Raw genomic sequence first — 24,104 nt, 5'->3', positions numbered from 1 at the left:
CGAAAGATTGGAATATGCAATACAAACAAAATGGATCAGAGTTAATAACAAGAATAGATAAATGCAGAACTGAACTAAGATGTTTCAAAAATACGGCTATTTTTGTTTTAATTACTTTATTATTTCAATTTATTTTTGTTTTTCTTTCTTCTCCAGTTCAACTATCATATTCGATTCTGCAACTTATTAAACCATTCTGAATTGATTTATACACTAGCTTATGGCTCTTAAAAAGAGTACTTTTTTCCGAAACATTTTTATATATAAAACCTTACAAGTTTTGCTATATTAGCAAATAAGTATTTTTAAAATATATACGATAATAATAAACAATTTACATATAAAAATACAAATAAAAAGAAAAAAATAATATATTAAAAAATTATTGAACGATTCTTCCTACAACTAAGAAAGGAACTCTTACTCCTAATGAAGGGATTAAGAATTCATAATTTGCTTCTACAGTTCTCTGTTGTCCAGGCGTGAAGGAGAAGTTCATTACGACCTTCTTTCCGCCAGAAATCATTCCACAAGGAGTTTCACAAACAATTGCTTTCGATTCTTCGCCATCAACAACTGTAGAACTCTTTGTCCACGAGAACTCGTAAGGTTGTGATGTTGTGTTGACGACATCGAACTTCAAATGGTTCGTCTTTCCAGCATGATTCGAAGAAACAGCGATTTCGACAATTCTTGTTTCGGCAGGAACAGCTTTTATGTATGAAGGATATCTTCTTGACAAATAGTCTGACTGCTCGACATTGAAGTAAATGATTGGTCTCCTTGATAAACCACTAACATTGATGATTGGACTCTGTCCAGTGTTGAAAGGAATGTCGCAGATCAAACGGCCAGCGAAATCATCGACTTCTTCAGGAGCGAAAATGACTTTGAACATTTGAGAACTTCCTGGTTCAATGAAACCATGCCTAGGAACAATATCAAATGGAGCTTTGTGTTGGCTTGCGTAGTCTGTTCTTGCTGCCTGGTAATCTGCATCTCTCCAGTAGAATTCGAACTTGATCTGGCATTGATTCGTCATCTTTACATCGAATGATCTCGACTGCATCATCATTGTTGGACTGAATGCAATTTCTGTTGTATCCAATGCGAACTTGACTACATCTGCAGCCATAACTGCGTGAATAAACACTTCTCTTGGTTTCTGCGTCAATAGTTTGAAAGGTGGTTCTTCTCTGACTTCAGCTACTTTGACAATATCTGATACAACACTTTGGTTTTCGATTGGAGGAATGTTTGTGTTGCTTCTTTTAACAGACATAGCTGTTTTCGCTGCTTTTCTCGCGTTCAAAGGTGGCAATTTCGAACCAGTGATGACATTGTTTTCTTTCTCAACAGGCGTCTGCAAATTGCGCTTCACGTATTTGAGCGTTCTCATCGAATCATCCCAATCAGGTGCGTGTTGATCAAGTTGTATTTTGAGAACATTACAAATCACTTTTTGAGTAATCAATTTGATTGGATGGTCAGCCAAAAGCGATGCGATAATTTTCTTTGATTTTCCTGCTTTTATGTGTCCGACTGAAGGAACAAATGTTATTCCTGTATTATTAGTCCACGTGAACTTGCAGTCTTCATTTCCGACATTCTTCATCACAAACATCTGCTGAGACATTGATCCTACAACACAATTCTTGAATTCAAGTTGATCTTCATCATTATTTGTGTTATTTGAAAATTCGAACAAAATGTCTTCAATTGCACCTTCACCAAACACTGTAACTGTTGCATTTGACTTCGGATTGTTCTCTATTCCAACAATAACATCAAATTGTGATTTAGTTTCAGCAGTTGGTTTAAATGAAACAACTAAAGGGAAAGTTTCTCCTGGAGGAATTGTTTCTGATGATGTATCAGGGAAAACAGTGAATTCTGGTGTCTTCTTGTATTGTATTGTCACTGGAACAGGTAAAGCTGTTGGGTTATTGATATTAATCACTTTCTCTTTCTTGTAGCCAATGAGAACACGTGTGAAATTGCAAACGAATCCTGTTTTCTGTTTTTCTAATCCAACAATATTAAAGTTAGGAACACTTCCAATTCCTTCGACATTGAACTTGAGCTTGGAATCAGTTTGTGCGCCTTTGATAACACATTCGAATGTGCCAGTGTATGATTCTGGATTTACTGGACTGAAACTAATTAAAACTTGTTTTTGTGCTAATGGTTCCAAAGCAATTTTTGTTTCTGAAACTTCGAATGGGAAATTTTTGTCTTTCGATTTCGCAGACTTCAAATTTATCTCCGCGTTAATTGGCAAATGGGATGTGTTGATAATATTCACAGGTACTTGGGACTTCTCGTGAATCATCAATGCGGAAAAGTTCAAAACACCGGAATCTTCGTAAAAAACATTTTTGTCTTCTTTCAATTTTTCTGTAGAAAGAGAAAGAGGCAAACCAGGGAAAACTTTGTCTCTTGCAGCAATTTCCAAGGCCGGCATCTCCACAATTCCATGAAGATTGATGACAGGAGGTGGAGAATTAGGGTCAATTTCGTTAACTTTGACATTAACTGTATTTGAAAAAGTTCCTGCAGTTGTTCCATTGAATTCTACATCAATTACACATGATTGGCCAGGATTGATGGTTCCTGTACTTGGAGACAATACGTAGTTACCTGCTATGACGTGTTGAACATTCTTTTTGTTCTTTGGTTTCAACAAACTTGACAAATTTCCTTTCTTCGAATCTACAGGTAAAATTGGAGTTTTTTCTTTGGCTTCTGCTTTCGGAACTAATTCGAAGTCAAAGGCAAACTTGCCTGCATTAACAAGAGTGACTTGTTTTGTTGGAACTTGGCCGATAGAGACATAATCAAATGTCACTTTTTTACTTGGTTGAATTTGAACTTGAGAATAAACAGTTTCACAAGTAAAAGGCAAAGGTAATGTCTTTGTTGTTACCTTTGTATTTGTGTCTTGTATCTGCATCTTAATTCCTTTTGCATCCTGGAATGAGATGACTTTTCCACTTTTTAGAGAAAATACCAAAGGAATTGGTTTATCTTGTGGATTGATTGTTCCTGTTTGAGGATTGCAAGTGATGAATTGCTCGATGTTCTTGTCAATTATCACTTTGTAAGTAACAGGGAATTTACCTTTATCTTTCAGCATCAAATTGATTGTCTTTGTTTGGCTGAGAGTGAAATTGCCGAAACAAAGATGATCCATTCCTTTCGGAAACTGTACATCTAAAACAACATCAAATGCTTCTCCCAAAACAGAGATAGGAGTAGTACCAAATGCCCTTGTCTTGTCTTTATCAAAGACTTCGAAATTGATACTTTTCTTTATCGATGTTGATTTAGCTGCTGAAAAAGTAGCTTTTATCGTCATCGATTTCAGAGGTTTTATTACTCCTTCTGTTTGAGAGAATTTGACATTATCTCCAAGGTTGTTTAAGTTCTTCAAACTCCAGTATGAGAAGAGTTTTGAAGTGTTCTTGAGTTCTATATTCAATGTTCTTGACTTTCCAATCATTATCTTATCGAAATCGAGATTTGTATTCGATAGTTTGATGCAAGGAACAGTTGATTCCGCTGAGAAAGGAATAGAAAGTGGTTCTGGTTGGTCCTTAATAAAGAATTGCAAAACATTCTTAAAGAGTTCTGTTGCTTGTGGTGTTATAATTACGTTAAATGTTGCTGTTCCTTCTGCAGGAATTGTTGTTGACTGTGGTTCAACAGACCAAACTTGTTTGTTAACTTCGCTGAAGTAACAATGAACTTCTGCAGGGAACTGAGAAATGTTTTTGAGCGTAACTTTCTCAGAAACAGGATTGGATTGTTTCTGTTTGCCACTCAGTAAAATAGGGCCAAACTGATATTCTTTTTCATCATTGTTGTAACCACTTTTGTTTTCAAACATCTGCAAAATGTTTCTGTCAACATCGGGACCGGCGCAAGCACCAGAAACATTTACTTTGAGCATTTCGTACTTGCAACCGAGAATTCCGAAGTAAAGATCTGTTTTGAAACTTCCTGGAATTGTTGGCATGAACTTTATTTGCAAAGTTATTGATGAATTTGCATCGATCTTCCATCTTGGAGTGAGTTTTGATATATCAACCTGGTCTTCATGATTTGTTTGTTGCAATTTCTTTGACTTACTCAATGATCTCGACTTAAATGATTTACTTGTTCTTCCACTTTGTTCTGTTAAAGTGGAGTTTAAATCTTCAGGCAATTCTGTGTATGGTTCATCAACAACAATTGAGAAATAAGGAGAAGTCTCCTTGAATTTGGAAAGAGGCTCGTCAATGTCATTACTCATTCCTGTAACTGCTCCTGGAATCAAAGAAGTGAAAGCGTTTTCTTTGATGGTGTTTAATGATGGCAAAAATGATGTAATTTCATTTTCAACGTCTTTCAAAGAGAAATCTGTTGAAACAACAATGGAATTCAATGATTTGATTGATTTTGGCTCATTGTTTTCTTCTTCTTCAGTTTTTTGCTCGTTGTTTGGTAAATTATCTGTTGAGTTTTTGTTCAAATCTATTGTTAATTCCTTCTTTTCTTCTTCTTCATTGTTTTTCGTTGTCAATGTCGCTGGATCAATTGCTTGGAAGTTCTCTGTTGAATTCTTTATCTTGTTAGCTATTGATCCAATTGACATATTGAACAGCATCTGAGAAAACTCTAATGGATCTAATGGAATTCCTTTTTTGTTTGTTTTTGGTTTGTCACTTTTAGTCGGTTTTGTTTCTTTTATGTCTTTATTTGATTGTATATTCTTTTCTTCTTCATTAGTTTTAGAGCGAGATTTTTTATGTCTTTCCTCACGTGATTTTTCATGTTTGTCGTCTTTTTTATCTGATTTTTCATGCGAAGATTTTTCTCTTGAAGAAGTTTTAGATCTATGTTTTGATCTTGATGTTTTTTCATTTTCTTCTGATTGTTGCTTCTCTTGTTCTGCTTTAATTATCTTCTTTCTCAACGCTTTTCTCTTCTTATCTATTTCTTCTTGTTCTTCAGGACTTAATTTGTCGTATTCTTCTTCAGTCATGTTGAACAAAGCGATTTTCTCTTGTTGTCTTTCTTTTGCAATTCTCTTCTTTTCAAGTCTTTCTTCTTCTTCAGCTCTCTTCTGTATTGTATCAATGGTGCATTTGCAGCCGACAAAGAAAACATAATGACCATCCAATGACTCCAAAACATAGTTCAAAGCCAATTCGATGTTTGTTGGATTGTTATGAGGAATGTTATTGAATGGATTGTTCAAACATTCATCGTAACAACCTTTTGCTTTCAAAACTTGTGTCATGTAGTTTTCTGTGTCTTGGTTTTGTTGTAAAGCATCTAAACCATCAATGACAAAACCATTCATACAATCACTTTCTTGGATTCTTGTTCCGAGTTTTGCAATCAAATCCGCTGCGGCATATCCTTCTTGTCTCTCGATAATTGGCTGCCATAACTCTGTAAGAGAAATAACACGAGCATTCAAGTATTTCGAGATCATTTTAGAGACAGTTGTTCGACCAGTTTGACTTGGACCATGAACAATAACACAAATAGAGAATTTAGAAACATTTGCAACTGCTTCATCAGAAACTGTGTTGTTTTGAGACTCTTGTTTCTTCTTTATAAAAGTATTGACATATAACTCGTAGTCGAAGTTATAAGAAAACACTTCTATTGGATAGTTCGTGTTATTCTTCAGTTTTACATCAGAAATCGAACTGTCAGAAAATGGCAAAATTGCAGGCAAACTCAAAGAAGGAGGTTCAAACTCAATTTTCATTTGAACACCTTTTCCAAAGAGTTTTAACATTTCATCTTTTGGATTGTGCTTCATCTTGAGAGGGAGTTTGAAGTTGTAATTGATTCCTTCAACAGGAGTGAAAGTGATTTCGATGTTTTGGAAAGAAGAAGGAGGTAAAACACCATTACTTGGCTTAGTTTGGTAAATTATTAGTTTCTCTTCCTCTTCTTCTTCCTCTTCGTTGTTTGTTTCTTTCTTTGGCTGAACAGTTTTTGTTGATTTCTTTGATCTGGCCGTTTCAACTCTTCTTGCTGTAGATGCCTTTGAAGTAGCACTTGAATTCGATTCAATCTGATCAAGGAAAGCAAATTCACATGGAAAAGTATTCATGTTTTGAATTTGAAGAGTCATTGTCTTTGATTGACCAACAATAACTTCATCGAAATTGAAGACTTTTGTGGATAAAGTGAATCTCGGTAACACGATCTTTGCGTTCAAAACTATCTCTATTATATGGTTTTGGCTCTCTCCAAGTACTAAATAAATTGAATATTCTACATTTCCTGTCAAATTATTTGTACGTTTTGAAGTGTCAAAACCGATAACGATAGAACTTTCTTCATTTGGTTTCATTGTTATGTTTGTTGATTTAATGTAGAAACCAGTGTTCTTTAAGGATTCAACATTAACTATAACAGGTAAATTCAAGGGAACTAATGATTTAACATCGAAAGGAAACTCCAAAGTATCTCCAACAATTATTTGACCGATATCGAAGAGATATTTGCTAAATATCTTCTTCTGGAATGTCAATCTTTCTCTTTCTTGTTTGTTGTTGGAATAAGGAAGTTTCTGATTCTCTCTTTCGATTGCCAATTTGCTTTCAAGATTTATCAATTCTTCAGGAGGAGATTCAGGACTTTGTTGCAAACTGTAGTCAGTTTCATGGCGAGGAATATTCAACATCAATTGAGGGAAATATGAATTAACAATTATAGGGATTTTCTGTTCTTCGTAATGACCAATTTGTATCAGGAAATAGTCATTGAAATTACCTGGTTTTCCACATAAACAATTAACTGTTAAAGTGAATGCTCCTTCAACAGGAATTACTCCATCACTTGGAGTGATACTTAGCTGGCTAAGTAAGTTAAATTTTGGTACTTTAGTTGTGTATTTGATTGGCAAATCTGATCCGTTTTTAAGTGTGATTTTACTTGACAAATTTTCATTGTAAAATTTGTCACCGAAATTGATTGAAAGTGGAGAAATTCCGTAGTCAATTGCCACAGCATTTCCTTTCAAATCAATGACGTAATCAGGACCACCTGTTACATGACAAACAGCCTTTCCTTTGTAAGTCTTTGATCCTCCTTCCTGAGAAGCAATTGCTGAGAAAGAGAAGTGAATTGTGTCTGACTGGAATGGCTCAATGTATCCTTTAATTGGAAATACATCGAATATCCTTGACAATGATTTATCAGCGTTTTCAGCCATCAGTTCCCATGACCATTCAACAGGTGATGATGATACTGACTTCATTGTTAAAGAAACTTCTTCTTCAGTGTTCAACATCATGTTTCCGAAATCAACACTCGTTGATGGTTCAAATGCTAAATTGGGGAATATATAATTGCATTTAGCATTCAAGGAAATTTTGGCTGGATGATCGACAACAGAAAAATTGATTTTCCTTGTTATTGACTCAGAAAAGAAATCTGTCTTGAAAGGAGCATTAAATGTGACAACAATCGTTCTTTGTTGATTTGTGTCCAGGTGAAGTGAAGTGACATCAGTCGTAAATGGCTCTTGAGTTTGAATTACTAGATCTACAGGTATTGGATTAATATTTACTACATCGAATGTTGTTTCTTGGACAGGCATCAAATCAAATGATGGCTGTGTCAAATTTTCTGTAGAATTCATGATGATTTCTTCTTCTTTCTTGTAGTTGTGTATGTATTCGAATTCTATTTGTTTTGTGGAGAAATTCAAGTTCGGTTTGAATATGGATCCTTTTATTGTTGGATGGAATAATTCAACTCTTTGTCGGCCAATTGTTGCATTGCAAATCAATTCAGCAGTAAAAGTAACAGCTGAAGGACAAAATACTTGTATTGTGTATTCTATTGTATCATGCGATTCTATTGTGTAGACTTCTGGATTGATGACAAGTTTGAATGTCTTCTGGACCGCTTCAGGAACTTTTATACGCCCGTAAGACCACCTCAATTCTTGTGTTCTTCTCCCTTTATTTGTAAGAGTGAACTTCACCGTTGAAACTCTCTCATTTAAGATACTTCCGAAATCAATTGTGTCCATAGGAATTGATGAATACATTGGAGTACCCGATCCTGTTGCAGCAAGTGGAATTGTTATTGGATTTAAGTATTGAATGTTCAAAACAAGTTTTCCATTGAATGTTAATGTATCATCGAGGTTTGCAATGATAGGAATTTGAGATTTTTCTAATGGAGGAATCGTTCCTTCCTTCTGTTGGACGTTGAATGCAGTATTCTCTGATTCAATAGTGATTGAGTAATCAACAGGGATAAGAGATGTGTTTGTAAGTAATAATGGTATCGATTTGTTCTGAAGAACAGGAATCGTTCCGAAATTAATATGTTTATGTGAAATATCAACAGTTGGACCAATGGAAACAGCACTTATTGACCACGGAATAACAATTCCAGTATTAGAATCAATCTTTAAATAGCATGGAATTGTAATTGGTCCGAGAATTAATGGTGTAATTGTGAATTGAGTGTCTAATTTGGAATTTGGTTCAATAACTCCTTGGTTCTTGGCAATTTCGACCTTTGCAGGTGCTGATTTTCCTTGGTCTTCTACTAGAATCTCGTATTTTGCAGGTAATGCTGAAGTATTTTCGAAAGTAAACGTTTTTTCGTATGGATAGTTGATAAAGACATTTTCGCATTTGATTACTGGTTGTGGTATGACTACGGTTGGACTGATACAGTTCGCGTATATCTTGATTTTTTCGACATTTTTCTGGAATTCGTGGATATCAATCCATAATTTGACTTCGTAGTTTTGTATTGAGTTCGGAATCATTTCAACAGTAATAGTTTTAGTTGCAAATTTGTCTACAGTGCCTGTATCCGGTTTTACACTGAATTCTCTTGGCGCAAAAGTAGTGTTTTGCTCGAAATGAAGGCGATAATCGAATGGTATGTTTGTTTTGTTTTCGATTGTAAATGACTTTGAGTATAAAAATCCATAACTTACGTCACCAAAATTAAGATTTTTCGAAGAAATTGTGTAGACAGGGCCATCAACTCTTCCATATACAAGTAAAGTTGGATGAGTTTTCAATGCACCTTTGATTTTGAAAGTAAATGTTTCGTTAAAATTACCAACTTGATTTGCTGCCATTGTAAGAGTTATTGGAATCTTTTCTCCAACTTTTAGCTTTCCTTCTGATGGAGAGAATGTAAATTTAAGTGATGATTCTTGATTTGGCTCGTATTTAAAATCTACATCAACACTGCCTAAATTAATAAGGTTCACTTTGTATTCCTGCACTGTATCGAGAGGAATATGACCAACACTGATAGTACTAACATCAAAAGATGCTTCTGGTGGTAATCCCGTGCCACGTAATTCAATCGGAACTCTTTTGTGATTTTCACCGAAATCTAGATAAAGATTTTGTACATATTGACGTGCTTCAGCAGGATGGAATGTAATTGTTGCAGTTGTTTTACGTTTTGGCCAAATTTCGCCTGAATTTTGAACTGGTTGAAATATTGCATTGTTGAATTGCTTAATATCTTGCTTACTGTTTCTTTCATTCAAATCTAAGATATCTCCAACAGCCATTGATTGATTTTCGGCAGATGCAGATTCATAAACACTCCATTTGTAGTCTGTTTTCTCTGAGCTATCATTAATAATATCTACAGCAAATGTGGACTCGGAAGTTATAAATGTGTCTGGAAAATAAACTACTGTTGGCTCCAGACGAAACATTTAAAATTTCACAAAATTCCTATTGGGAAAAATACGTTATTTTGTACACATTGAATTTACTGCCAAGCAATTATTTTATTCAGAACAAGCTAACCATAAATATAAACAAATTAAAATAAAATTAGAGATTTGAAACATTTACAACTTTCGATATAAAAAGTCAAAAATTATGGTCCCGCCAGGAGTCGAACCTGGATTTCGGGATTCAAAGTCCCAAGTGATAACCGCTACACTACGGGACCATTACAGTTACTTTTTAAAATTATGACTTCAACATAAGAATCTACAGTTTTCATCGATCCCATTTTCCTAATTCCTACATCTTATTGATCTAACAATCCAATAAATTCATTAGCATCATCAACTTTCATATGTTATTTTCCATCTTCTATTGCAATGCAGTATCATTTATATGTTTCTCCATTTGAATTGTCATCTTTTTTCTCAAACATATCCAAAGAAACCATCATGCTGACTTTTATACGTTTTATAGATATTTCCTTTAATTGATACATGTATACATTTTGTAAAATTATGTAGCTAAATAGATTCATCCAATTATGGAAGAAAACAAAATATTAATTGGCAAATGCGTGATTCAACGTCAAAATTTTATGTATGTATGGAAAGGCTAATATGTTTTCAAGTACGAAAATGAAAAATTAAAGAGATGAAAACATTTTCTTAGATCTTCATGCTTTTATCCAGTATTGCTAGCTTAAACCTTTTGGAATTGCTCATCTCAACATATTTCTAAGACTAATTAATTCAGATATCGCATTGGCCACGCAAGAGAACCCGATTGAATTCAGATATGGTTTCAGAGAATTCAATTCATTTTCAGTTGAAAAACGCTAGAATTATATATATCATCGCATTCTAAGATCATGAACGATTTTGTTAATTGAAAAATTGAACATTATTCAAATTTGAATTGCAAATCAATAAACTATCAATTATTTTATCCATTGTTTCCAAAAGAAGCACATTACAGTGAGATGAAATATATGGAAAAAGTCACTTTATTAATCGACTTTACGCGAACGATTCAAAAACAATACAATATATATCTACATTTAAATTAAAGCAAAAAATCAACCCTTTTATGTCAGATTATTCGAATTCACATCATCACTTCAGAGCTTCATATCACATCAAATATGGATATCCGTCCTGGAACCACAGTTGAATGGGAACCTTCCACATCACCAGATGAGAGTCCTGTTTATATCAATTCAATTCGCATTCACGAAAACGGCGGAGCTCCATTAACACATTTCACTTATCGTCCAGATGTTAGAACATTGCCTGAAATGCTTGACAGCTCTGTTGTCATCTATCCTAAGCATGATTGCTTCGGCGAGCGTGTTGTTGATGCAGATGGCAAGTTAGGCCCTTATAAATGGATCAATTATACAGAATTCAAAGAATTGTGCATCAAATGGGCAAAAGGCCTCAAAGCACTCGGTCTTGAACCAGGTGATAAACTCGGTGTTTACTCAGTTAATTGTATAATGTGGCAAGTCGCTCAATTCGGATCATTATATGCCGGTATCGTTCCAGTTCCTGTTTACGATTCACTTGGCCCTAATGCTGCTCAATATATTACCGATCATTCTGAATGCAAAGTAATTCTTGTCCATAAAAAGAACTTAGAAAAGGCCATGGAAGTCAAGAAGCAAGTTCCACGCGTACAGAAAGTCATTTCTATCGATCCGAAACCATCAATCCAAGATCCAGATCTAATAACCATTGATGAGTTGTTTAAGCTTGGCGAATCAGTAGATTTCAAGCCAGTCAAGCTCGATACTAATGACACAGCCATGATCATGTACACAAGTGGTTCAACAGGCGAACCAAAGGGCTGCGTCCTTTCTCATCAGAATATCATGGCTGGAGGCAATGGTCTTGGTGGTATGGGCACTTCTGTTACTCAGACAGATACATACTTCTCATTCCTCCCATTAGCTCACATCTACGAGTTATGTTCACAAACAACTTTGATTTGTCAGGGTGCAAGAACAGGATTTTATTCAGGCGATATCAGAAATATGGTTTCAGATATTCAAGCATTACATCCTACAATTATCTGCGCCGTTCCTCGTGTTTTCAACAGAATTTACGATAACATGATGAAGAAGATCAACGAACTCCCAGCTCCAGTCAGAATGCTTGTCAACTGGGCCATCAATCACAAGAATAACTGCCTTCTTACCGGAAAGAAGCCATCTTCCATCATAGATACCTTCCTTCTCTCCAAATTCTCAGGAGCATTAGGAGGAAGACTCCGCCTCATTGTTAACGGCGGTGCTCCAATTCTCCCACACGTCTACGAGTTCTGCCGCGCCACAATCACTCCAAACATCATCCAAGGCTACGGACTCACAGAAATTTCCGCTGCAGGATGCGTACAACAGTGCGGCGACAGGAATCCAAACACTGTCGGTCCTGTCTGCGTCACAATCGATATGAAACTCCGCCGCGTTCCAGGCATGGACTACGACCCACGTGGAGAAATTCCAGCAGGTGAATTGATGTTCCGCGGTCCATCATTGTTCAAGGAATACTACAAGAAGCCAGAACTCACAAAAGAAGCTATGGTTGATGGATGGTTTGCAACAGGCGATGTCGGCAAATTACTTCCAGACGGAACAATCCAGATCATCGACAGAGTCAAGCAACTCGTCAAACTTTCTCAGGGCGAGTACATCTCCATCACATCACTTACAGATATTTACGGCACAGCTGTTGGTGTTCAGTCTATCTTTGTTTATGCAAACTCAATGCATGATAGACCAGTTGCTATTGTTATCCCAACAAACGATTTGATCAAACAGATGGAGACAGATAAGGAAGGAGTCAAGAAGACAATGATGGATAACTTAGACAAAGTTTATAATGATGAACATCTTCGCGGTTTTGAAAAGATTCTTAATATCTATCTCGATACAGAGCCATTCACAATCGAAAATGGATTGCTCACACCATCCCAGAAACCACAGATTAACAAGATCAAGGCTAAGTATGAAAAGATTGCTGATTCTCTCTATCCAGCTGCTTAAAATGCGTTCTAATCATCTTTATTTTATATTATATAATATAAAGATATCTGATTTTAATTTAGATTTCTTTTTATTTGAACCCTTTCTGTGCGAATTTGTTTCTGGAAAATAAATTTTTAATCGTTCTCCTATCAAAAATTTCAATTCTAGAGTGTAATTTCTCTCAATTAACGATTTCTAAAATTTATTCTAGTTTATATAAGTAATTCAAATATTAATAAATTTCTCAAAAAGGATCGGGATCCGATCATCGTCACCTTTTTATGGGTTTTTGAAAAATTCTCATCGTTAGAAAAATTATTCATTATTGCAAGAGTAATATTTTTTAACTTGAAAGTCGTGTCAAAAATTTATGAAAATTAATTTTTAGTTTAATTATATTCCATTCCATCTAAATAAGAAATGCTGTGAGCGATGATTCTGAACTTTACATTAAAATTTTTCTGCAAAAAAGTTAAATTTCTAAATGAGTATAGCATATGGTGCTTGGAAACCTCAGTCAATTAAATCAACAAACTCGGGCCAGGTAGAAGTACAGAACACTTCTTCAGCAGAAGTCACTGGTGATGCTCCTATTATAGATATGCACGTTGGCGGCAAAGAACTCAAGAAGATGGATATCGGCAGTGAAAGTGACCCAATGTGCGTTCTTTTCATCCCAATGAACGGCCGCATGGTAGAAGTCGCAAGAACAGAAGTTATTTGGGATAATCCAAATCCTCAATGGGTCAAAGTCCTTCGCGCTCTCTATGTTTTCGAAACAAACCAACCACTAAGGTTCTGTGTATACGATTGTGACTCTGAAAAGGGCGATTTATCTCACCATGACTTCATTGGGTATTGTGACACAAATGTACAGCACATTGTCACAAATTTAGGAACAGAAATCGTCTTAGAGCTCAAGCATGATACGCAACATGATAAGAGAGGCTTCTTAACTATTATTGCGGAACAAGCTCAATCTTGCAATTCTCGCGTTAAAATGGATTTCGCTTTCAAGAATCTGAAGAAAGTACGCACATTCCATTCAAACCGTCCATATCTCGTCATTTCAAAGCCAAGCGAAACAGGAAAACTACTTCCAACATATCGTTCGGCAGTTTATCCAAAATGCAACTCCTGCAATATCAAAACCTTTGAGATCCCGCTTCAGTCATTATGTAACGGCGATATGGATGTTCCTTTGACACTTTCTGCTTATGATTTCCGCGAAGGAAAGTTGGACTACTTAATTGGCTCCGCTCAAATGTCCCTCAAGGAAATGATGGAAAATACAGGCACGGAACTCGTTATCAAGAACAAAGGAAAAGAAATGGGTAAAATCAAAATTGGCTCCATCCAATTAACACAGCATCCAACATTTGTTGATTACCTTCGCGGAGGACTCCAGTTGAACCTTATTACAGCCATAGACTTTACTGCTTCTAACGGAGATCCAAATAATGCAAATTCTCTCCACTTTATCAACAACCAAGCTCCAAATCAGTACGAGACATGCATCTGGTCTGTCGGTGGCGTTATCTGTCCTTACGATTCCGATCAGAAATTCCCAGTTTTCGGATTTGGTGGAATTGTTGGCGGACAAGTCTCCCACTGCTTCCCTCTTACATTCAATCCAAACGATCCGAACGTTGACGGCCTCCAGGGCATCATCGGAGCTTACAGAAATTCATTATTCAATGTACGCTTATCAGGACCAACTCTCTTTGCTCCAGTTATTCAGGCAGCAACAGGAGTTGCTAGAGCTTCATTCGCAGAGTCTAGAACTTACACAATTTTACTTATTATTACGGATGGCATTATTAACGATATGTCTGCCACAATTGATGCAATTGTTGCAGCCACTGTTGATGCCCCGCTCTCCATCATCATTGTCGGTGTCGGAAAGGCCGATTTTGAGGAAATGGACAGACTTGACGCAGATGAGGTTCCTCTCAGAGCTACAAACGGCCAAGTCATGAAGAGAGATATCGTCCAGTTCGTTCCATTCAGAGAATTCGCTTCAAGAGGCGGCCCGGCCCTTGCTGCCGAAGTTTTGGAGGAAGTTCCTCGCCAAGTCGACGAATTCTGCCATCTCGTTAACTTTGTTCCAACTCCTGCTCAACCACGTTACCCAGCTCCAAAGCAGTGATTTCAAAATTAATATCCTTTCTTTATTTTATTATCTGTCTTAATATTTTATCTCTAAAATATTCTTTTATTGAAAAGTAGCTATTTTAACATTCAGGTTTATCATAATAAATTAACATTTTCTTTCATATCAGATCAAAGGTTGTTTCTTCAAATGAGGTTGATCAAAATATATTATTTCCAATGTCTTTGCTTGATGTGACTAGCAATTCTTAGCCATTGTTTTCATGGATAAACTTGGCAAAAATTTTAATTGAATAGTTTACATAATTCAGATTATGAATGCCAATAATTTTATACGATTTCATATTACACAAACTTGCAAATACTACAAATGGTAACGCACCATCAATAACATATTACTTTTTAATAGATATTGGTTCTTTATTCAATAATTATATAGTGAAGATTATCAATATTCGAATTAACGCAATAAATATTTAGCAAATCACCTTAATTGATGGAAACATACAGATATTCAATTAACCCGACTTATTGTAAATAGTTATAAAATAATTTAATAATTTAAAAGCGATGACAGATATTCCGAATGCAAGTTATATAAATAACTTTCAAACACTTTTAAGTGTACAATCAGATGAACCTGATTTAATTATTTCTTCAAAATGTGAAGTAATTTATGGTAAAGATGAAAATGAATATGCATTTCGTGCTGTGACATCTACAATGAAATCATTTTCTTTCCAATCAAATCCGTTATTAAGATTAATCAATAACTACGCTTTTTATCAATGTTCATCATTGACAAATATTGATCTTTCTCAATGCACAAAACTTACTTCGATTGGTAAATATGCATTTGCATACTGTTCATCTGTCACAAACATTCTCCTTCCAGAAGGACTGACCACAATCGGAACGTATTCAATCAGCTACATGAAACTGACATCGATAATTATTCCATCAACAGTTAAATCGATCGGTTCAGCTGGCGTAGGCCGAATGAAAACTTTAACAACAATTACGTTTGCAGCAAATTCCAAATTAGAGAGGATTGTTTTTAATAACTTTATATCGGATGGTTTAACTTCTTTTCAAGTTCCTGAGAGTGTTAGTTACATGTCAGGAACAGCATTTAGCGGTGTTCGCACAATTGAAAGAGTTTCTGTCCATCCATCGAATAAAAACTTTTGGAGTGATGGGAAAGTCATATATGATATGAAAAATACTACATTAATTTACTTCGCCAGTGCAATAACCGGTTCATACCAAATATTGCCTTCTGTAACTTCATTAAGCTCAGGAGCATTTTTCCAAACTTCATTGTCATCAATTGAAATACCTAAATCAGTTAAAGCAATCGGATCTTACTGTTTTGCTGTTGCATCAAATTTGAAACAAATTGAACTCCCTCCTCAAATAAAAATCATTGAGGAATTTGCTTTCACAGGGTCAGGATTAACATCAATTGTAATTCCGGATAACGTTACTATTATTAAGGATGGTGCATTTTCTAATTGTGGAGCATTGAGAAATATCAAACTTCCAAAGAACTTGAACGAAATATAGGGTGTCCAAAGGTGCGTTTAGCACAGCGCTCTATATGAGACTATTAATGGAGATATATGCTGATTATAAATATAAAAAAAAAAAAAAGGTAGTGGGGCTTCCAGGCGCGTTGCGCCCTCTAGCCCCTAAGAAACTAGAGGAGGAATGATACAAAGACCAGATGAAAAAAATAAAAATATTATAATAGGGAAAACCGCAACCACTTTTTTAATCACGATTTAAATATATAAATCGCGATTTTTCTAAAAAATCGCGACTTTTTTAAAATCGCGTTTTTTAATGAATTGCGATTTTATTGTGGTCGCGATTTTTCTAAAAAATCGCGATTTTTATGGAAAATTGTGATCAAAATTAAACGCGATTTTCTTTATCAATCGCGAACATAGAACAAATCGGAACCATGATTTTGGACCTCATTAAGCGAAAAGGTCGCAATTAAATTCAATAACAAAGCAATTCACAAAGATTTTTTGAATCTAGAATGGCTGTTTATCCATTTTAGACTGCTCACAATATGGTTTTTCTGCATACTTGCCGAAATCAGAGATCTAAAATCAAACAATCTCGATAACAAATACCTCAATCCCACTTTACTGGTCAAAATTCTTGAAGTCTTACTTTACTGCACTAATTAATCATAATTTACCTTTAACTAAAAAAATATTACATAAATCTAACAAAAAAAACCTTTAGCAATAAAAATACATTTGCTCAAGCCTATCGGCAACTCAAATCTAAAAAACTTTTTATAACATTCTTATTACAATTTTTATTTTATTCTTATATTTATATTTTTTAGTTCACTTTTTAAATAATGATCTTTAGATTGAACCAATAACGCGATTTTCCATATAAATCGCGATTTTTTTGAAAAATCGCGACCACAATAAAATCGCAATTCATTAAAAAACGCGATTTTAAAAAAGTCGCGATTTTTTAGAAAAATCGCGATTTATATATTTAAATCGTGATTAAAAAAAGTGGTTGCGGTTTTCCCTAATAAAATTAAATTTTTAGTCTTAAATTGTTTTTTTATTCGGTATATTCTGAATCTTGAATGTCTTGGAAATTTTCTTCTTCTTCGCTCTCTGAGGTGAGAATTTCTTCGACTTCTTCTTCTTCGCCATGGGAGCAACAAATCCTGCAATGAAAACTTTGTATATACCTTCTTGAGGAGTCTCTATGATGAAAGTCGTATTGTTGAGGAAATGGAACTCGACATCTTGAACAAATTGGCAACTGCTGTGTGTGAATTTTGCAATTGTGAGAGGCTTTCCTTTATAGCCCTTGGGAAAGCTTGAGATAGTTACTGTTCCTCCATATGGAACTCTGGCAGGAATATCTAAAGCAACAGTTGTTATAACGTGGAAATTGTCTACGAATTGAGGCATAGGTTCAATGCAGTATAGTCGTTTTGACTGGTTGTCTTTTGTGTAGAAATATAAATAGAATGACCTTTCACCATGTTCATTCAATTCTTCCAAATAATTGTATGAATTTGGATATAAACGGACAAATTCAGCAACTTTAACTTCTTGTAAATGCTTCTGCAAGTTCTTTGGAAACAAGTGAATGAACTGGTCAATAGCTTGCAACGCTATGAGATTGGCAGTAACGGGTAAATATGAAGCAAACATGTCAACAAGTACGCCAGGGTCTTTTATTTCGTTTTCAAGAGGCTGAATGGCATCCATGACAGCTTGAAACATCTCGTTATAATCTCGATTGTCTTCTGAACCCCACTGTTCATTTAACTTATCTAACAATTCTAACCTTTTCTTTGCGTATTTTCTACGAACTTTCTCTGAAAGAGGAGTGTCGCTATCTTGTGTGTCTTGAATTTGAGACTTAAATTGTTTGCAAAAGGCGAGATATCGTGTTTGCGACCTAGTGGTCATTGCAGAATGTGTTTCTGTATGTTCGATTGGATGTGTTTCTGTATTTTCGGGTGGTTGTGTTTCTGTATGTTCGATTGGAGTCTGATTGGTATGAACTTCTTCTGAAAATGCTTCTGTTCCGATAGTTGTTGTTGCCTGACCTGTTGGCTGAGCTGTTTCTTTGTGCAAATGCATATTGTCCAACAAATTGTCTTGAATTGTATGAGGAAGTTGCTTTGGTATTATAGGAGGTCGTAAGGGTTTTGAGAATGGTGAGACATAAGTTGTAGGAACTTTAACTGCAGAGGTAGTCGACGAATTGTTTGCGACACTTTTTCTTCCTTCCATTATGAAAAATAAACTGTTTTTTTCGGACTACTCATAGAAAAGTTTAAAATAAACCGTTTTCGTCAACGGTAACCCCCTCTATTTTTTTATTTTATTGAAAAGTCTCCGTTGGCAAACCGTTCCATCTCAAATATTGAATGAACTATAAACGTTTTTTGTTTTCTATATATACTTTTTTGTCCAACGGTAAAACTTTTTACACAACGGTTTTTGAGAGTCGTCGCCGTTGACTTTTTTTGTAGAGCACTCAAAATAGTATAACTTTGTCCGGACAAGCAAGGGTCTATCGTCGCTACAGGAAAAGTTACAGGCGTTCCAAGGAAGTATACTTTGAGAAGCCTTTTCCCCATTATAGAACGATAGGACAGTTATTTTACAAAACTGACAACACTTTGACCGAGTAGTTTTTTGTGCTGAACAAAAAGTGTCATATAAACATCTGTCAAAAACCGCTTTTTAACTTCACTTAAAATGCCACGTAAGCTACGTAAGAATATACGTAAGAGGAAGAGAGCATTGAAACATCCAATAGTAAAACTGACACCACAACAACAGTTGCAACAACAAATAATGAATGACCCCACTATGTTGCAACAAATGTCAAGCAACCCTATGCTTTTAAACCGAGTTATTGGTGCACAGAGTGGAGGTTTAAGAGCGGCACTTTTAGCGAAAATGGCAGGCTATGGTGGAGCTGCAGACGGAACAGCTTATAACCCTCAAAGTCAAATGAATTTGGGTTCACTCAAAAATCAAATATCAGATGTCAAAAAGTCAAACATAGACATACAGAAACAAATAAGTGAAAACGAAAAGAAACTAGAATATGACAGACACACAAAGAAACTCAATGAGTTAAACGTAGAGAAAAAGAAGAAAGAAGAACAACTGAAAGAACTAAGTACAGAGGAATATGCGAAAAAAGTGTCAGAAAAAGCAGCAGAAGTAGCAAAAATGGAACAAGATGTTATAAATTTGAAAAACCATACTACTCAATATAAAGTACTGAAAGATGAAGAGATAAAACAAAAAGCCCTGAAGACATATATGGATAGCGATGAGTATAAAAAAGAAGTTGAAGCAAATGTAAAGGCAGAAAAACTTTTACAGTTGCAAAACCAAACCGTACAGTATGAAAACTTAGCACAAGAAAGTAAAAATAACGACGCAGCCATGCAAAAGGCAATGAAAAGCGCAGAATATATAAAAGCTAACAATGACTGGTTAGATGCCCAAGCCAACGCTAAAGCAGCCCAACTTATAGGGTCAATAAGGACAAAAATACAAGCGGATGAAGACAGTTCAAATGAAGCTTTAATGAATGCTGACTTTAAGAATGCCTTCGAAGCTCTTCATAGTAAGGTGAAACTAGTGAACGACTTCTCATCTGGAAAGAAACTGAAGTCTGAAGGTTTCGACAAAGAGTTAAAAGAAGTAGCACAAAATATGACGAAAATAACAGATGCAGCAACGAGACAGGCAGTTCAAAGTGCCATTGACGCCGTTAGAGCAACTGTTGTGGAAAGTCAAGAAAAAGAGTTACAACAGACCAAAACAGACCTAGTAAATGCTTTCTTAAAAACGAAAAGTCAGGTAGGACATTATGCTGCAGATGGAACATATGTGCCAGCTGGTGGAACTTATATACCACCAAACCCTCCAAGAGAAGCACCTGCACCAGGACTACCTAAAACATTTACATCGTCACATGGACACAGACACAGGCATGCACCAAAACCAACACAACAACAACAACCAGCACAACAACCACCTCCACAACCAACAGTTCAAAATCCAGCACAACAACAACCAGCACAACAACCACCTCCACAACCAGCACAGCAACCAACAGTTCAAAACCCTGCACAACAACAACCACAAACAGAGCAAGGACATAAAAGAAGTAGAGAACAAGGAAACCAAGAATTCTTAAAAATGCTAAAGGAAGATTATGGTTACCCAAATACTCTTGACTTTAGTGACAGATATAAAGAAGCTATTAGAAAGTTCAAGGAAGGAAATACTGACCCGAACCTATTTAGCTTTATGGCTCAGCACCAAATGGGATATAATTTCAAACCTGGAAAATACAAGCTCGCTAAGGGATATGATTTAATAGCATATCATCCAAATGACATGACTGAATTTACTCCGAGATATTTGGTGTCAGAGCTAAATGACAATTCAACTCTCTTCATGAAACGCGTAAAAAATAGAGACGGAACGAAAGAAGAAAGGTTTATGAGTCCGGATGACTTAGATAGGGAACTTGTTAAAAACGGTCTCGGAATATATGAAATGCCAGCAGATGAGGTACAAGAAACTCCACAGGAAGAAGTTCAGATACAACCAGACGAGTGTGGTAGAATTTACGAAAAAGTGACAATAGAAAAGTGACACTTAACCTTAAATTTTCAAACACTATTTTTTGATTGTATTTTGTTATTTATATATTTATATATATAAATATATTTATATATGTATATTTATATATGTATATTTATATATGTATATTTATATATGTATATATTTATATACGTATATTTATATATGTATATATTTATATATGTATATATTTATATATGTATATATTTATATATGTATATATTTATATATGTATATATTTATATATGTATATATTTATATATGTATATATTTAAAAGACGGTGGTTCACCAACATGATTATGAAAATGATGTCCATTTACAAATCTGTATTGATTAGATTTCATTTCAAAGGTAAAGTTAGCACTACAACTTCCCCATCTACAGTAATGTCTAATAATTGTTACTCCATCTGAATTCAAATGCGAATCTTTCCGATAATTGCAGTTAGCACGCATCTCTGCTTGAACTCCATATTGAAGATAATGAATGAAATCAATATATTGTTTTGTATCAGCAAGGGGTGCAGGAACGGATTGATTCATTTAAAAAATGAAAAAAGTGAGAATTGTCAATAATTAAGGTTAATATTGAATAAATAATACATCAAACTAGTTTTAGAGTTGATAGTAAGAAGCGAAGAACACTACCAGTAAGATACAGCAGTAGTAGCTGCTTCATGCTGCATTGAGTATTGTTGAATAATTTGAAGTAGTGGTTTTTGAAATCAGCACCCCTATGAGAGCGCTGGCGACCGAAACACCACTAGTAAGATTGTGTATTAGAAACTGCTTCATGCTGTGTTGAGTAAGCTTCGATGTCTTTGTAGGATAGCTTTCTGAGAGCGAAACAAGATAGTGTTGAAAAAATTTTTGAAAATCTGAGAGACTGTGCAAGAGCCAACGACCAAAACACTACCAGTAAGATACAGCAGTAGTAGCTGCTTCATGCTGCATTGAGTATTGTTGAATAATTTGAAGTAGTGGTTTTTGAAATCAGCACCCCTATGAGAGCGCTGGCGACCGAAACACCACTAGTAAGATTGTGTATTAGAAACTGCTTCATGCTGTGTTGAGTAAGCTTCGATGTCTTTGTAGGATAGCTTTCTGAGAGCGAAACAAGATAGTGTTGAAAAAATTTTTGAAAATCTGAGAGACTGTGCAAGAGCCAACGACCAAAACACTACCAGTAAGATACAGCAGTAGTAGCTGCTTCATGCTGCATTGAGTATTGTTGAATAATTTGAAGTAGTGGTTTTTGAAATCAGCACCCCTATGAGAGCGCTGGCGACCGAAACACCACTAGTAAGATTGTGTATTAGAAACTGCTTCATGCTGTGTTGAGTAAGCTTCGATGTCTTTGTAGGATAGCTTTCTGAGAGCGAAACAAGATAGTGTTGAAAAAAAATTTTGAAAATCTGAGAGACTGTGCAAGAGCCAACGACCAAAACACTACCAGTAAGATACAGCAGTAGTAGCTGCTTCATGCTGCATTGAGTATTGTTGAATAATTTGAAGTAGTGGTTTTTGAAATCAGCACCCCTATGAGAGCGCTGGCGACCGAAACACCACTAGTAAGATTGTGTATTAGAAACTGCTTCATGCTGTGTTGAGTAAGCTTCGATGTCTTTGTAGGATAGCTTTCTGAGAGCGAAACAAGATAGTGTTGAAAAAATTTTTGAAAATCTGAGAGACTGTGCAAGAGCCAACGACCAAAACACTACCAGTAAGATACAGCAGTAGTAGCTGCTTCATGCTGCATTGAGTATTGTTGAATAATTTGAAGTAGTGGTTTTTGAAATCAGCACCCCTATGAGAGCGCTGGCGACCGAAACACCACTAGTAAGATTGTGTATTAGAAACTGCTTCATGCTGTGTTGAGTAAGCTTCGATGTCTTTGTAGGATAGCTTTCTGAGAGCGAAACAAGATAGTGTTGAAAAAATTTTTGAAAATCTGAGAGACTGTGCAAGAGCCAACGACCAAAACACTACCAGTAAGATACAGCAGTAGTAGCTGCTTCATGCTGCATTGAGTATTGTTGAATAATTTGAAGTAGTGGTTTTTGAAATCAGCACCCCTATGAGAGCGCTGGCGACCGAAACACCACTAGTAAGATTGTGTATTAGAAACTGCTTCATGCTGTGTTGAGTAAGCTTCGATGTCTTTATCAGACCACCTTTAAATTAACCACTCACATTCTCACTGTGGTCCATCTAAAATTTGTAAACTTTATGACATAAAATTATATTATATGCAGGATGCCACCTATTACTTAATCTTTTTGGAATAAATGTTTTATAATATTTATCGATTGATTGTAATTTTTTGTATAAAAAAGTTTTTTATTTATATTAAAAATATATTCGGTTAATGATATTATCTTATAATTTGTAAATAAATCTAGTAATAAAATAACTTTAATAGTTGGTGTCACTTTTTCGAAAATTCTGGTTTTTTCAAAACGGTCTCGGAATATATGAAATGCCAGCAGATGAGGTACAAGAAACTCCACAGGAAGAAGTTCAGATACAACCAGACATGGAAGAAATAGTTCAGCAACAACAGCTAGAAGAGCCTGAAGGAAACGAACAAGTCCCTCCTTTGGAAACTAACTTCACAGAACTAGATGAAGATTTGGAACAGCCGAAAAATCTTGACCCTCAACAAGAGTATGAGGTGAATATGGAATCTTTCCAAGAGTCTAAGAAAAATTCGGCTGACATGGTAGAAGAATATCGAAAAATGTTTGCCGACATACAAAAGACTCCAACACCAGATGAAAATATTCAGCATAGAATGGAAGTACTGAAAGAAAATGTACGCAAATACAATAACCCTTTTTACTTACGACCATATAACGTTCAATCTTTGGCTGAACTCGGTGAAAATAAAAGGTTAAATTTCAACAAAACATATAGAAATGAAACATTGTTTAAAGTTCATTCAGAACCTAACCAATATGGAAACAAACCTACTTTTGTTTCTGCAGACTATGGAACTACAATGAGATGGGGTCATAAAGCAAATCCGGATAGGTGGTTCATAAACTTACAACC

General features: G+C 35.4%; 5 protein-coding genes, 1 non-coding gene and 1 pseudogene across 7 annotated transcripts, besides 1 other annotated feature; 4 read left to right on the top strand and 3 right to left on the bottom strand.

The window, feature by feature from the left end:
• Positions 1 to 382: 382 nt before the first annotated feature.
• On the bottom strand, positions 383 to 9,718 carry TVAGG3_0004330 (deleted in lung and esophageal cancer 1 (DLEC1) family; the record flags this gene model as incomplete). The annotated part of the gene is made up of 1 exon (XM_001318766.1): positions 383 to 9,718. The coding sequence occupies one exon, from the start codon at positions 9,716 to 9,718 to the stop codon at positions 383 to 385; it is 9,336 nt and encodes a 3,111-aa protein (XP_001318801.1).
• A 170-nt stretch (positions 9,719 to 9,888) lies between these two features.
• Positions 9,889 to 9,960, bottom strand: TVAGG3_0004320. Its single transcript has one exon. It is a non-coding gene; the product is annotated as a tRNA-Gln (tRNA).
• An 899-nt stretch (positions 9,961 to 10,859) lies between these two features.
• TVAGG3_0004310 (long chain fatty acid--CoA ligase family) lies at positions 10,860 to 12,884 on the top strand (the record flags this gene model as incomplete). Its single annotated transcript, XM_001318765.2, has 1 exon — positions 10,879 to 12,780. One exon carries the CDS (start codon positions 10,879 to 10,881, stop codon positions 12,778 to 12,780), a length of 1,902 nt encoding a protein of 633 aa, XP_001318800.1.
• A 343-nt stretch (positions 12,885 to 13,227) lies between these two features.
• TVAGG3_0004300 (copine family) lies at positions 13,228 to 14,998 on the top strand (the record flags this gene model as incomplete). Its single annotated transcript, XM_001318764.2, has 1 exon — positions 13,247 to 14,911. One exon carries the CDS (start codon positions 13,247 to 13,249, stop codon positions 14,909 to 14,911), a length of 1,665 nt encoding a protein of 554 aa, XP_001318799.1.
• An 86-nt stretch (positions 14,999 to 15,084) lies between these two features.
• On the top strand, positions 15,085 to 16,637 carry TVAGG3_0004290 (regulation of response to stimulus; the record flags this gene model as incomplete). The annotated part of the gene is made up of 1 exon (XM_001318763.2): positions 15,445 to 16,440. One exon carries the CDS (start codon positions 15,445 to 15,447, stop codon positions 16,438 to 16,440), a length of 996 nt encoding a protein of 331 aa, XP_001318798.1.
• Positions 16,638 to 17,576: 939 nt separating this feature from the next.
• On the bottom strand, positions 17,577 to 18,512 carry TVAGG3_0004280 (annotated as a pseudogene). Its single transcript has one exon. A coding segment is annotated over exon 1 (936 nt).
• Positions 18,513 to 19,136: 624 nt separating this feature from the next.
• Positions 19,137 to 21,062, top strand: TVAGG3_0004270 (protein of unknown function, DUF4106 family; the record flags this gene model as incomplete). The annotated part of the gene is made up of 1 exon (XM_051219731.1): positions 19,137 to 21,062. One exon carries the CDS (start codon positions 19,137 to 19,139, stop codon positions 21,060 to 21,062), a length of 1,926 nt encoding a protein of 641 aa, XP_051104717.1.
• A 2,932-nt stretch (positions 21,063 to 23,994) lies between these two features.
• Positions 23,995 to 24,104: part of a mobile genetic element that runs on past the window's edge.

The sequence above is a fragment of the Trichomonas vaginalis genome, chromosome IV, assembly GCF_026262505.1.
Source record: "Trichomonas vaginalis G3 chromosome IV, whole genome shotgun sequence".
Classification (NCBI taxonomy): Eukaryota; Parabasalia; order Trichomonadida; family Trichomonadidae; genus Trichomonas; species Trichomonas vaginalis.
This window is presented reverse-complemented; position numbering and strand designations above follow the sequence as displayed.